The sequence below is a fragment of the Haliotis rufescens genome, unplaced genomic scaffold, assembly GCF_023055435.1.
Source record: "Haliotis rufescens isolate VD_foot unplaced genomic scaffold, xgHalRufe1.0.p SCAF_3, whole genome shotgun sequence".
Classification (NCBI taxonomy): domain Eukaryota; kingdom Metazoa; phylum Mollusca; class Gastropoda; order Lepetellida; family Haliotidae; genus Haliotis; species Haliotis rufescens.
In genome coordinates, this window is record NW_025964001.1 from 2,496,253 (window position 1) to 2,511,581 (window position 15,329).

Sequence of the window (15,329 nt, forward strand, 5' to 3'; positions counted from 1 at the left end):
GTTATCAATTAAAATGTTAAAAACAAGAGTATTAGAAACGTTACACTGCATCGTTATTATTCCTTATTTTCCACAAGTTTGTAGTGTAGTACATTATAGCGTTGAAAACTATATGGCTGCTTGTTAACGGATACGAGAAACCTGTTACTGATACTCACTTGTCGCTCTTATTTCGGAGTACCTATTTTTAATGCACCCAACTTAGCCGCAGTTTCGTACACAACTGAAATATTGCAGAAAATGGTGCTTTGTGACGAAGTAACTGACTAATGTAATTAATGGGCAATTTGTTGTATATAATACATATATTGATGGTACTATTAGTTCAAAGAGCATCGTTATTGCAGTAGACGATCGATTTAAAGTGCCCGCAATTAACGATTGCCAAACAAGCGACTGTTGTCTGACCGAATGGGAAACAGATGGAGGACAAATGAAAACTCTCTGATCAAAATAAAACAGGGATGGCGCAGATCACAGGTGGACATTCAGTTGTACACGAATTTAACGCAAGAACAGTTCAAGAGGTAACAAGTGTATTCTATTTTTATTTGAATGTGGAGCGTTTTCAATAACTATTGTGGTTGGATTGAGTGCACCAGTTGACAGTCGGTAGTGACCCAGTTAGTGACATTACTCAGAGATTACTAATCACCGCTATATACGTCTGATCCCAATGAAGAAAACGCATCAACGTATTGTTAGATTGTTGTAGAAAGAGAAAAGACATGAATTTCATGTGTTGTCTCACTTCTATTTATTATTTATAGTAAGAATGGTTCGTCCGTAATCTAATGTCATACAATCAGACCTGCAAACCAGGGTGCTGTTGTACATAGCAATATTAGCACTAAGGTGATCGTTACTCCCATACCTAACATAGGCTTACAACAGTTATAGTGCTAAAGCTGTTTTGTACAATGGCACCCAGTGAGTTTGAGACAGATTACTGGGCAGAATTGAACTTGACCCTCAATTGTCACACTCAATAGATGTCAACTCCCACCCTAAAATAGCCTATCTTACCTCGTTCAAACAAACCTATATATCAAAGTAGGCCTATATATATACTCCCCACCAAAAGAAATGCAAACCATAGAAACATATAGAGAAGTATGCACGTTAAGAAGAGTTTTCCAATGTGTACCACTTAATAACAGTCAGTCAAGTATCACCACAGAGGGTCTTTGTTCTTATCATGATATGCTGCATGTGATTTCCTAAATTTACACACAAATCCTGCACGAGACAAATGGTGCATGGCTCTATTATGTCACATGTGATACGTTCATGAGTGTCGATTCACACAATATACCAGTATGTTAGTTGTGCATCGAATCAATCTAATATCTCTTTAATGTGAGTAATTCTTCATATATAATCCAAAATGTATGGTATTCACATTTTCGTGAGTATGTATATATGTATATATATGTACATACAATGTTGTAGTGTTCGAAATATGTCGTGACAGTCATAGCCCCTATCACAGTGATGTCATCACCTTTATCTATACATAGTATATTCCTGAATACACTATATTGATTCTTGTACATATTCTCATCAGTAATCTTGAGCAAAACAATTATGAGAGTCTATTTGGGCATATCAAATCACAGAGACAACCAATACATATGACAGATGTGCACATTGATCTAAACTATGGATCACTCCGCATGCCATATGCACACTGCAGCATGTATGTCACACATAATGTTTTTTGTGGTGTAAGTTGACTAATTATACACCTGCAATACAATCACCAGTTGTCATGATTGTGATCATGCTTTTGTGGTATTTTGATTTACAAGGACTGTATCACCATGATCACATGCATGATGAAATGTATGTATCGGATCGTGTGCAAGGTATCGTGATGTGTATCGGATCGCATGCAAGTCATCGTGATACGTATCGAACTGTGGAAGGTATCGTGATATGTATCGGATCATGTGCTTGGCATCATGATACATATCGGATCGTGTGCAAGTTATTCTAATATGTATTGAATTGTGTGCAATGTATTGTGTTATGTATCGGATTGTGTGCAAGGTATCGTGATATGTATTGGATTGTGTGCAAGTTATTCTAATATGTATTGAATTGTGTGCAATGTATTGTGTTATGTATCGGATTGTGTGCAAGGTATCATATGTATTGGATTGTGTGCAAGTTATTCTAATATGTATCTGATCGTGTGCAATGTATTGTGTTATGTATCGGATTGTGTGCAAGGTATTGTAATATGTATCGAATTGTGTGCAAGGCATCGTGATATGTATCGGATCGTGTGCAAGTCATCATGATACATATCAGATTGTGTGCAAGGTATCATGATATGTATCGGATTGTGTGCAAGGTATCGTGATATGTATCGGATCGCACATGTTTCTATGTTCCCAGTCCTTTTGGGCATCCTTCTCCAAAATTGGGATACGATGACATGCATCATCCGAGTGTCCCCTAGTCTTACGAATTCTAACCTGGGTCTTCAATCATATACATGATATAAAACACCATACTTAGTTCAAGGAGTATTATCAGTGTTCCAAGTTCAATTTAATGCAGTTAAATCTACAGGTTAGTGCCACATTGACAACACAGTATGTTTATCTCCCATTATACATCTGGGTTATGACAAGGACACCTTAACCTTATGCCTTAGTTGAACCAGCCAGAGTTTACTTTCTGTTGTAGGCATTAAGGGCTTGACTTTTATTTTCATTGTGACATAGAAACCTTTTTTTTGTGTAATTAATTGTAATAATAAATTCACTTATCGCTAATTTAGATCATAAAACTTGAATAAACAAACGAGAAAAGTGTAATTATCTTAGACAGTGACTTTGATCAGCACTGCAAGTTGACCTGATTCAGGTGCTCCTTGACCCTATGTTTAAGAGTCTCAACAATGCTCAGTAGTGACATACAGTGGTAATCAATAGCCAGTTACAGTATTGATTGTGTGCCCATCCAATCCATTTTATCAACAAACATTTATTATTGGTCCTGCAAGCTGTGCCAGCTGGTAGAAATAATCTTTCAGCAACCGTTTAAAGTAGATTTTACACTCACCATGCTCACTGTTCCATATGAGCATCATGTCGGTACTGAATCATGTAATTGTCAGATATGCTACATATAGTCTCAGTGGGAAATTACCATGGATGGCTATCGATATAGATGATAGAGATGGATAGTAGCTAATTAAATATCGATCAATTGTCGATATATATCGGAGAAGGAACTTTAAACAAATATGCAAGAAAGTCCTGAAGGAAATCAACATATTCCACGCCACTGGTGAGCAGTGACACATTTATGCATGGATTACTTTGTGCATGTTGTGGACATGTGAGATATAACAAAAACACTTGCTTTCCGTCTTCGACAATTGCCATTATTCATAATGACAAGTCTGTTTTGGTAGATCTAAACTTTATTTCATCACAATAGTTTATGTGAGTTATTATCGATGTCAACAGTTTTAAATCGATAATTGTTAATATTTCTCCCATTGACGATAATTCCAATTATAAATCTTTATAGCCAGTCGTAAAACTGAAAAGACATGGACTTCAGGTTTGTAAAGATAGTTTGATAAATGGCTCATCTTATAACTCTGCTTGATGTTCTGGTGCCCATGTTCTGCATAGGCCAAGGGGGGGGGGGGGGGGGGGGAGGTGGGCTGGGATCCGTGAAGATCCGGGGTAGAATAGGTCTTCAGCAACCCATGCTTGCCGTAAAAGGTAACCCATGGTTGTCGACTGATGGGAATGGGTAGTCAGGCTCGCTGACTTGTTTGATGCATGTCATTGTATCCCCACTGCATAGATCGATGCCTAGATGTTTATCACTAGATTGTCTGGTCTAGACCCGATTGTTTACAGACATTGCGTAGTGCAGTGTTAAAAAGAACTGGGTGGCCCTGTCATCTAAGTGCCACAATTCGCTGTTGCAGAATTGCATCCTTTGGGCATGCCAAACATGTATGATTGTGGGTTTACATCCTACTTGTGGGTTTACATCCTACTTGTATTTAACATCCGTGACTCAGTGGACCAGACAAAAGCACACATATTCTAACCACACATGCCTGTATGTCGTAGTTATTCTATTCACAGTGCAATATGATTTATTGACATGCTGTTTAATAATCATATCAGGCCTTAGATGGACAGAGGACAGTGGCAGGATGTATTATTAGTTCAAAATACACTTGTGGCTGGTGAGGCTTTTGGAGGGCTAGTTCTTTTCAACACCAGCTTGCCTATCTGTCCTGTACTGTTGGAGGCCATTTACCCCTTTGTATGTGACTGTTGATGATGGCAACACACAGTTCTCCGTTAGACTCGTTAAAGGTAGGCATTGGTAAACACACTGTTGTTGTTAGTGTGAAATCTAGTGGTGAAACGATACAACGGTGCACCGGTGCATTGTAAGTTTTCATGCAATGATACGATATATGATACATTTATATCTGTATCGATACAAGCTGTTACACTTGTTAAAATAAATTACTTACTACTAGTTTAATGACCCCCATCCTCACCCCAGTGTTTTTGTAAGTTTATATTGCAAAAACTTTTCAAGTTCTTTACTAAAAAAGACGCTACGAACATGAATCTACAGCTAGCTTTATCTTTGGACCCTGCTCTGAAATATTTCTAGACGAGGAGTTGTCAAGTGATTACATGTAAATATGAATATCACGATACGTATTGCATTGTGACCCATGTATTGTGATACATGTTTGTATCAAATCAGGATTTTGCTGTATCGTTTTACCCCAAATTATTGTTTGTTTGTTGTTTAACGCCGCACTCAGCAATATTCCAGCTATATGACGGTGGTCTGTAAATAATCAAATCTGGACCAGACAATTCAGTGATTGACATCATGAGCATCAAATCCACTCAAATGGGATACAATGACATGCATCTACCAAGTCAGCGAGTTTGACCACCAGATCCTGTTAGTCACCTCTTACGACAAGCATAGTCGCCTTTTACGGCAAGCATAGTCGCCTTTTACAGCAAGCATAGGTTGCTGAAGACCTCTTCTACCCTGGATCTTCACGGGTCTCAACCCTAATGAAAACACCTGGCAGTGATTCTGTACCCACTTATTTTGACAAACATGTTGTGAGCATACAAACTGTGTTTAACCAGTAAAAAGAAACAGAATGAGTACCTCAGAGCAAGAACAGAATTTATCATTTTTGTGGAACTAGTCATGCTAATTGGTCATGTTGGTTCAAGGAGAGTAAGATTTTGAGTTAAAATATCTGTTACTGTATCCCTCTTGCACCTGCTTTGGTGTGTTTTCCAATTCTTTTGTGGTACTGGAGATGTGTGTCAACATTATTGGGATGAATGAGCAGAGCTACCACTTAGTCCATGGTTATTATCCAATGTTCAGGCAATAAAGCCCTCATTACTGAGGTGTCATAAAAATGCAGAGATGAGGATATGACAAAACTTTGTTGAATATACTTACCAGTTTCATGAGCATGGTCAGTAAAGATTTATGTATGTTTGTTGGAATGGGGTTTATTTTTATCAGAAATAGGGTGGTACATTTGCGTTCAGTGAAATCTCCCTTATCTGTGTCCATATCAAGTGGTCAAAGTTAGGTCTGAAAGTCGGGTACCTTGTCATTATTCAAATGTTGAATGTTAAAGATTGAAAGAGTTCTTAGATTCAAATACCCCAGCATGGCTCCAGGACATCAAGATATCGTGCTTATTACGCTACAGTGACAGGACGACACTTAAATATGTGAAACGTTTTGTCATCATGAGGGAAAAACACTTGACATGGTTTACATTAAACAAATTTGAATTTCATATTCATGTATATAAATTTTGGCATTCTGTGGACAAGTAAAGGGGTTTTCCCATGTTGTGTATTTTGGGGGTCCAGGGGGGTTTCTGCATAGTCCAATCAAAATCGCATAATGAACTAGACATAGGGTTCGTAAACATCATGTATTTCAACGAGCAGATTTTAATCAACTGCAGGCTTTGCAAAGCATGGGTACCACCAACTTGGCATCAACAGATATTTTGCAAATCTTTTCATTTTTTTAATGAAGGTGCCCAAGTCATTTGATGCACATGGTAAAAGCCATTTTATTACAATATAGATCTTGATTATTGATCAGATCGTCTTGACTGGGTGCCGCCATTTCGTTTGAAGCAAATGCAAGTGGTGGAATCTGATTGGTCAATAGGAGGGGCATGGAAGGGACATAACTCGTAAAAGCCACTGGTGGCGCTACGATTGAGCCTGGAAATTCCATCCTACTTTGGCAAGGGTGGAAACTGGACTTTTATAGTTAGTTACCGCCCTTGCCTCGAGAAGATGACTTTTTCATGTGTTTGGGATGCTGGCTTTTCACATCCAGTAAATCCCTGCAAGTAATAGTTAAATTTCTTAATGATCTACAGCAGTTTCAACATGTTCAATTGGAAATGAAATTTGAGGTGTGACTTTCTGATTACCCCAGTACATATTAAACAGTGTCGGGGTATCCTCTCAAGACTTCTGAATGCCTTCAACAGACTCTTGACAACAGAGTCCAAGGGAGATAACCTCTTCAAGGACATTGGTCTATCGTGATAATTGATTTGTTGTATACACTGACAGAGGATTGGTCAATTTCTAAATCATATTCATGATATTGTCCAGCACAACTACTAGTTTAAATTTTGATCGGTACTAACTTCATACAAGAACAATTAGTTTTCAGATGTTTTTATGTAACTTTACTGTTCATATGTGATGAGGGGGCCAGGGGTTGTCCAGTCGTCTAAGGCACCGCAATTCTCAGTCCCTTGCGTCCCTTGGGCATGCCAGTTTCGTAATTTGTCAGCACCATACCCAGGCTTCTGGGTATCATCAAAGTGGTAAACATCTGAGACCTGCATCACTTCAGGCTTTCTTCATAAATTAACCTCACACGTCCCAAATATATCAAAGTGGTGTTAAACCTCATCCACTCACTCACTCACTCACTCACTCCCTCACTCATTTCCTAACTCACTCATTCCCTCTCATTTCCTCACTCACTCATTCCCTCTCTCACTCATTCATTCCCTCACTCATTCCCTCACTCATTTCCTCACTCACTCACTCACTCACTCACTCAAATGTTGTATGTATGCTGCAATATTATTAGTCTATATATTCAGGTGGGGTGGGCTTGTTGTATCTAGGCTGAAACTGTGTTGTGTGTATGCTGAAATCTGTTTTCTCCATATTCAGGTGTGGTGGGCGTGACAGTGTTGTGTGTATGCTGAAATCTGTTTTCTCCATATTCAGGTGTGGTATGCGTGACAGTGTTGTGTGTATGCTGAAATCTGTTTTCTCCATATTCAGGTGTGGTGGGCGTGACGGTGTTGTGTGTATGCTGAAATCTGTTTTCTCCATATTCAGGTGTGGTGGGCGTGACAGTGTTGTGTGTATGCTGAAATCTGTTTTCTCCATATTCAGGTGTGGTGGGCGTGACAGTGTTGTGTGTATGCTGAAATCTGTTTTCTCCTTATTCAGGTGTGGTGGGCGTGACGGTGTTGTGTGTATGCTGAAATCTGTTTTCTCCATATTCAGGTGTGGTGGGCGTGACAGTGTTGTGTGTATGCTGAAATCTGTTTTCTCCATATTCAGGTGTGGTGGGCGTGACAGTGTTGTGTGTATGCTGAAATCTGTTTTCTCCATATTCAGGTGTGGTGGGCGTGACAGTGTTGTGTGTATGCTGAAATCTGTTTTCTCCATATTCAGGTGTGGTGGGCGTGATGGTGTTGTGTGTATGCTGAAATCTGTTTTCTCCATATTCAGGTGTGGTGGGCGTGACGGTGTTGTGTGTATGCTGAAATCTGTTTTCTCCATATTCAGGTGTGGTGGGCATGTTGTGAGAAGGGCGAGCTCCTGGAGGGGCTGAAGAAGCACTTCCGTGTGTACGTGCCGCTTGTGTACTCCACCAGCCATGACTCCAGCAAGGAGGAGCAGATGGGCAGCAAGTACCTGTTCCGGCCTATGGAGGAGTTCCTCTGTGGAACAGCCGACTCGGAAAGTGTCCTACAACAACTCAAGGCCAAAAACCAACCTTCTCAGATATGTGGCCATGTCTTCAAATCAGGAGAACCAACCTACTCTTGCAGGTGTGTTGTCAAGTCATCCTTGTGGCTGGCAGTCTGTGCTGTTGGGTTCATTTTCAGCACAGGTACCTTTGTACCTGAACCAAAATCTAATGTTGTTGAAGTCAGGATGAGTTGTTTTCACACTGCACTCAACAAATTCCTTGCAGGCTTCCATAGTCTAGATTTCCAATATGCCAAGTCCTAGTAAATTTATTAATGGCAATTAATCTGGACTTACTGCTGTATCCTATCCATAATCAGATCTGATCATAATGCTTAATTCTCAATACTAAGTACTGAATCATGGTAGGTGATTATATCATTCAGGAAGGTGATTAACAGGGTTAGAACTTGACACTAGGTGATTAACAGGGTTAGAACATGACACTAGGTGATTAACAGGGTTAGAACTTGACACCCACAAACCTGGGGCTTGTACTTCCCAATTTCCCCATTGTTTTGACATTGCAAAGGCAGTTTGCCTTTACCTGGGCTAGTAAAACTTTTGAGTTTAGTTCTAACCCTTAATAAGGGGGGGGGGGTTTCCTTGCAAATTAAATTTTAAGGGTCCTTGCGGGCAATATCAGGGCCCTGTAGAGTAATGGAATGGTGTAGTATATAGGACTCCAAATTTACTCCCCGGTTACCCACCACCCTATTACCTGACCCTACCCGGGTACCCACTGTATGTCTCAAGAAATACAAAATGTCCAATTGGGAATATATTTTTTTAACACAGCACTTGCAAAACGTATTTAGGTACATGTATTAAACAATCTGGTCATACATACACTGAAATTGACTTAGGTTATATCTTTATTCAACCATATGAAGAATCAGAAGGAATGGGTGCATAGTCAGAAAGAAATGTGAACATTAATGACTTGTAGTGTAACCATAGAGTACTTGATAATTTTTGTCATTAACAATATATCACATGACTAACCATGGGTCCGGGTAGTCCTGTGGGTATCCGGGCCCTACTCAATACCCACCCAACCCGGGTACCCAGCCCTAATATCGACCACATTGAAGTGCCCGACCTACAGATCATACGGGGGCGGTGGGGTAGCCTAGTGGTTAAAGAGTTTGCTAGTCACGCCAAAGACCTAGGTTTGAGTCCCGACATGGGTGCAATGTTTGAAGCTCATTTCTGGTGTCCCCCGCTGTGATATTGCTGGAATATTGCTAAAAGTGGCCTAAAACCATACTCACTCGCAGATCATACGGCCGACTGATGTGCCTGTCCAGTTGCATGTCTGATTGCTTTCTTGCAATAACAAACATAATCATTCCAAACAATTCGTCTTATATCTTTCTAGAGAATCTTCAAAGCAAAGCATGCTAGTTAAACAGATTTATCTTGTCTGAATATCGACTAGGACTGGGACGAGTCCAAATTTACTACCGGTACCTGGGTACCCTCCCCCCTATTACCCGACCCTACCCGGGTACTCACAGTAGGTCTCAGGCGATGTCCCAAATTGTCCGATTGGGAACATTTTTTAGCACAGCCCTGGCAAAACGTATTTGGATATATGTATTAAACAATCTGGTCATACATACACTGAAGCTGAATTAAGTTATATCTTTATTCAACCATATGAAGAGTTAGAAGGAATGGGTGCATAGTCAGAAAGAAATCCGAACATTAGTGACTTGTAGTGTAACCATAGAGTTCTAGATAATTTTTGTCATTAAACAATATATCACATGACTAACCACGGGTCCGGGTAGTCCTGTGGGTACCCGGGTCCTACTCAGTACCCACCCAACCCGGGTACCCGAGTTACCCGTCCCAGCCCTGGTAGTATACTGTACGTTTAATTACTTTCTGCAATGAATCAATAATCATATGGACAATTCATGTTTGATGTATGAAATACCAGACACCAAACACTGCTCTTGATGCGCTTTTGGTACAATGAATATTATTGTGCGTCCCTGGGGACGCAGTATCTTTGTTTCTCTACATCAGTTCTCTACATTTGATGTGTGTCGCATAAAACCCTGTTGCTGATTGTGGCATTAACAAATAAACGAACATTTCCAAGTTGTCAACTGATGTCTGACCCGTTACATGTCTTCTTTCAGGGACTGTGCCAATGATCCGACATGTGTACTGTGTATTGACTGTTTCCAGAACAGCGTTCATAGGCAGCATAGATACAGAGTAAGTCCATTTGAACTAAGTGGTCTCAGTTCCAGTACTTGAAGCACTGATTATCTTTGTGCAGTACAATATTCAAGCATTAAATTGAAACTGTTAATTACTTTTAAAATAGTCAGTGCTTGTAAACATGCAGAAATAGTTTGCGAATTTTGAATCGGGAAGTAATTGTTATCAATGTCCTATTACTATATCCATGTTCACAATAACCATGTCTGTTGTACTGCCATACCCCTTTCAACATGTGGAATTAGCCTAATAACTAAGAGTGCAAAGTATTACCGGTAAATTAAAGTTCATTCTTTCCACGATACGTATCACTATATCATCGTTTATGCGCGTTATATCGGGTGATTTCAAATAGCAATTTTTAATGTTATACACTTGCCCAATACCTTCGAAATATGTCCATAATTCCAAAATGCAAGTTCCAAAGATAGAATTAATTATTCCCTGCCACAAAGTGGAAGGAGGATATAGGAATGGGTGCTGTCTGTCCAGCCTTCCGGCTTTCCGTCTTTCTGGCCTTCAATCCGCGTGTTCGTCCGTCACATTTCGTTTCCAGAGCAGAAGTCAAAAACCTTGTGAGATATCTTAACTAAACTTGGCACATAGATGGGTCATTCTCAAAAAAAGTGAGTTTTTTAGTCCGAGTTGAATAACAATTAAAATATTTATTTTAGATATGTTTAAACACAAGTGTTTTTCGTAGAACATACCATGGTGTCTGAAAGTTAAGTTTCAGTATTTCTTATTAGGTATTTTATTTTAATTAAAACTGCTTAATTGCGGTTAAATTGAGCTGAAGGGTGTGTCCGTAACCCTATGTTTGCACATCAACATTGTTTAATGTTGCTAAAAATAAAAAATATTATGTAAATAATGTTTATATATTGTACATTACCTTTCTAACTCATGATATAAACTTATCTTTTGAAGATACACTCTTTTATTTATATTGGTTTTTGGTAAGAAACACTTGTACATAAAAAAGTGTCTGTCCTGTTACCAGGATGGATCAAAACTGAAAAATAAATAATCCTTCAAGATTCCCATAATTCAAAATAACAGAATTACAGCTTACTTCCTGTACTATCATGGCAGCAGTGTCCTTCAAGTGAGAGAAGACTTTGGATAATTCTGCTTGACAGGGAAATTTATTCCTATCATGAATACTCTTTTCTTATGTCTGTGCTGTTACTGCTCATTTTTGCCAAAACAAATATTTTTTTCTGAAACCATTTTTTCAGAATATTAGAAAAAATGAACTGTTCACAATGCCATGTGGTCTCAACATTTCAAGGGAGGTCTCATTCAAAAAAAGTGTAATTAATGTCAATTTGTCTATGCTGTTACTGTCTGTGCTGTTACCTTCAAACATGTAACAGGACAGACATTCTGTGGTAACAGCACAGACTTATCATCATCTTAAACTGTCTTTCCTTGTTTAACCAATCAATAATATAATTACCATAATAACTCAAATAATTCCTTTTGAAATAACACAGACATTCAAGAGGCTATAGTTGTACAAATCTTCCAAGCTGAATAAAAACAAGTTGCTCAAGACTTAAAAGTAACAGCAGAGACAAATATTGGTAACAGCACAGACATTTGGTCAGCTTTATCTAACTATTCTTGTCCAATCACTCAATATTCAAATTTTATGAAACATTAAGACATATGTTTTCAAATTTATCACAGTTTAGAAGAAAACATATACGTAAAAAATAGACTACTTTGTTGAAGATAGTTATCTGATGAAAAAGTAACAGCACAGACATTCCGTGGTAACAGCACAGACTTATCATCACCTTAAACTGTCTTTCCTAGTATAACCAATCAATAATATAATTACCATATTAACACAAATAATTCTTTTGTAATAACACAGGCATTCAAGAGGCTATGGCTGAACAAATCTTCCAAGCTAAATAAAAAAAAATGGTTAAGACTTAAAAGTAACAGCACAGACATTTGGTCATCTTTATCTAACGTTTCTCATCCAATCACTAAATATTCTAATTTTATGAAACATTAAGAGATATGTTTTCAAATTTATCACAGTTTAGAAGAAAACATATATACATAAAAAAAATAGACTACTTTGTTGAAGATAGTTATCTGATGAAAAAACAACAGAAGGGTGGAGAAGACAGGTGGTGTGGTGGAAAAGGGTGAGGTTGTGAAAGGTGGAGAGAGGACAGATGGTGTGGTGGAGAAGGGTGAGGTTGAGAAAAGTGAGAGTGACATTTTACTATCCGTTCCAGATGATACAGAAGAGTGTCTTGGAAAATGTGTGGTTTTGTTATATGATGGTTTTCCATATCCTGGATACATAGATGTTTCTACCTATGATATATATGTGGAATGCATGCACAAGCCGGCAAAAAATGGGATAAAAAATGATTCTTTTGGCCAAGACTCCTGCTTGACAAATGCTGGTACAAGCACGAGGACATTATTACCATCATTCCTGAACGAAAGAAGATTGAAGGCACTGCTTCCCACTTCAGTGTTGAAAACATTTACTGGGAAGCTATTACAGATATGATAAAACAGAAACAATAAACAACCTGTGGTTTCTGGGTGAATGAAAGGCACCATTTAATTCTGGCACTAATCAAATAATCATAGATACAAGTGAATTGTACTTTTAAGGAAACTATAATTCACCTTTTCAGACCGTTTATTTGAGTATTTGCGAATACAATTGCAAAAGAATACAGCTTCAACAGGAAATCTTCTGACAAGTTTTTTTTCTCCAGATTATGTTGATGTTTGACATGGATAAAGTTGGTTATTGTGTAGTTGCTTCATGACAAAAACTGTCACATGACTATTTAGTGTAAGTTTAAATCAATTTAAATTCTTTGTAATTCTAGGGATTAACCCAAAATGCAAAAGTTATTGTCTTTGGCGTTACTTCCGTCTGTGCTGTTACCTACCAGTATCCTACATTCAGATTACATAGAAGAACATTCAGTTAATAACATCCATATGATCAGATACTGTTAATTAAGCAAAACATTTTCTTATTTGTCAGAGTTCAAAACTTTGAACTTCTGAACAGGATAGTTGACTGCAAACATAAGTTTGTCCGTCCTGTTACTTTCAATTGTCCGTCCTGTTACCGACCGGTTTCTATAGTTCAGATTACATACAAGAATATTCAGTTAATTACACCTTATATGTTCAGGTGTAATCAATTGCACATACTTTTTTCGTATTTGTCAGATATTTCAAAATCTTGAAACTCCTGAACGTTATAGTTATCTGCAATCAAAGCCGATAGTCCATCCTGTTACTTTCAATTGTCCGTCCTGTTACTACGTTGTCTGTCCTGTTACCAGCACTTAAAATAGAAATATACTGATTATTTATTTTTATTTTTCAGAAGAACATATTTGAATTCAAACATATATCATCTAATGAAGCATATGTGTCAAATATATGATGCAATAATCAGGGTATGTTTGTCATATTGGATTTGAATGAATTCAAATGTTTTCATTTGACTTAAATGCTGGACAAATCTGTCCATAAAATAATGTATCCAATCTCTTTTTAATTGTACTCATTGAAATATTAAACAATACATTTAAAAACAAGAACTGACATGATTTGTGTTGAACTTTGAAAAATATTGTTACAGAAAATATAATTGTTAACATGGTAACAGGACAGACAAATTTTTCATTATCATAATTAGGACATCATTGATTATTAAGGTGTCATTTTGCTTAACATTATTATTCAGAAGTTACTTTGTGTACTGAGTCATTAAAAAAGGAATTTTACAAAAGACAATTTTGATGTTTTTGCTTAGTTGAAATTCTGACATTTTTTGAGAATGACCCAGATAGGTCTAGTGGTGAACTGGTGCCTTTTGATAGTTACAGATTTTTAAAAAAATTATTTTTCGAGCTTCCATGGCAACAACTTTGACTTAGATTGAAAATGGTGATTGTGCTCCTATCCAGAGCAGATCTTGAAAACTGTATAATATTTCACCAAACTTGGCACAAAGATAGGTCTAGTGGTAAGCTGGTGCCTTTTGATAGGTTGGGATATTTAAAAAAAATACTTTTTGAGTTTCCTTAGCAACGACTTTGATTTAAACTGAAAATGGCGGTAGTGCTCATTTCCAGAAGGCTAATGCCTTGCACACAACCAGGCATGTCATATTGGCAGGGGATACGTGTATTTCATGCTTGTTCCCAGTTACCCCCCTTATGAGCATGCCCATTCGCCCACCTCCATCATCATCATCAGGGGTCCCCGTTGTGGTGTGGTCAGTTGTTTCAAATGTGAAAGGTAAAGCCGAAATGTGGAAGCACTTTGGTCTCAAACAAACAGATGACACCTTTGATAAACCAAATATTGCAGTCTGTCGTGAGTGCCCTTCTGAATTTATATTTAGAATCATACAATATATCGTGATACGTATCGTAATGCTGCCTTGTACATCACAAAATATTGTGAAACACTGTAAACCGCAGCTATCCATCCCTACCAATAACTACTTCATGTAAAGAAGTCATTGTTCCATATATATTTATGAAAAGAGCAAGATTTAGAAAATGCAGGTCAGGTAAGATGAGGTTCGTGTCTGAGACGTGAGTATACTCACATTAGCATGCATTCTTCCACAACGTGTGATGCTTGGTATTGCAGATGCACACGTCGGGGGGCAACGGGTACTGTGACTGTGGGGACGTGGAGGCGTGGAAGATGGAGCCCTACTGTAGTATACACAGGTCCTCTCTAGACCAGAGCCATCAGCAGGTGATTGCAACTCCTCTCAATATCTCAATCTTTCCACGAGAGCAACAACAGGATGTCTCATACATGTTATATACTACAGTGATTCAGCTGAAGGCAAATGGCTTTAGGACATACATATGATTTCATCAACATTTAATAGGATATTCTACTATATCATTACCAAATTTGAAAAAAACACTTTGGAGAATAATCAGTCAATATCTAAGAGAATGAACCAGTTTGAAACCTATT

The 15,329-nt window shown here is 38.1% G+C and overlaps 1 protein-coding gene across 2 annotated transcripts in view; it reads left to right on the plus strand.

Moving 5' to 3' along the window:
- Positions 1 to 206: 206 nt before the first annotated feature.
- The window catches only part of LOC124148498 (E3 ubiquitin-protein ligase UBR2-like), a 76,504-nt gene continuing 61,381 nt past the window's right edge, over positions 207 to 15,329 (plus strand). For both annotated transcript variants that reach the window (XM_048403546.1, XM_048403547.1), the window contains exons 1-4: positions 207 to 527; positions 7,896 to 8,161; positions 10,235 to 10,313; positions 14,988 to 15,098. In XM_048403546.1, coding sequence (XP_048259503.1) covers positions 465 to 527; positions 7,896 to 8,161; positions 10,235 to 10,313; positions 14,988 to 15,098 — 519 coding nt within the window. In that variant the 5' untranslated portion in view covers positions 207 to 464. The remainder of the gene's footprint in view (positions 528 to 7,895; positions 8,162 to 10,234; positions 10,314 to 14,987; positions 15,099 to 15,329) is intronic.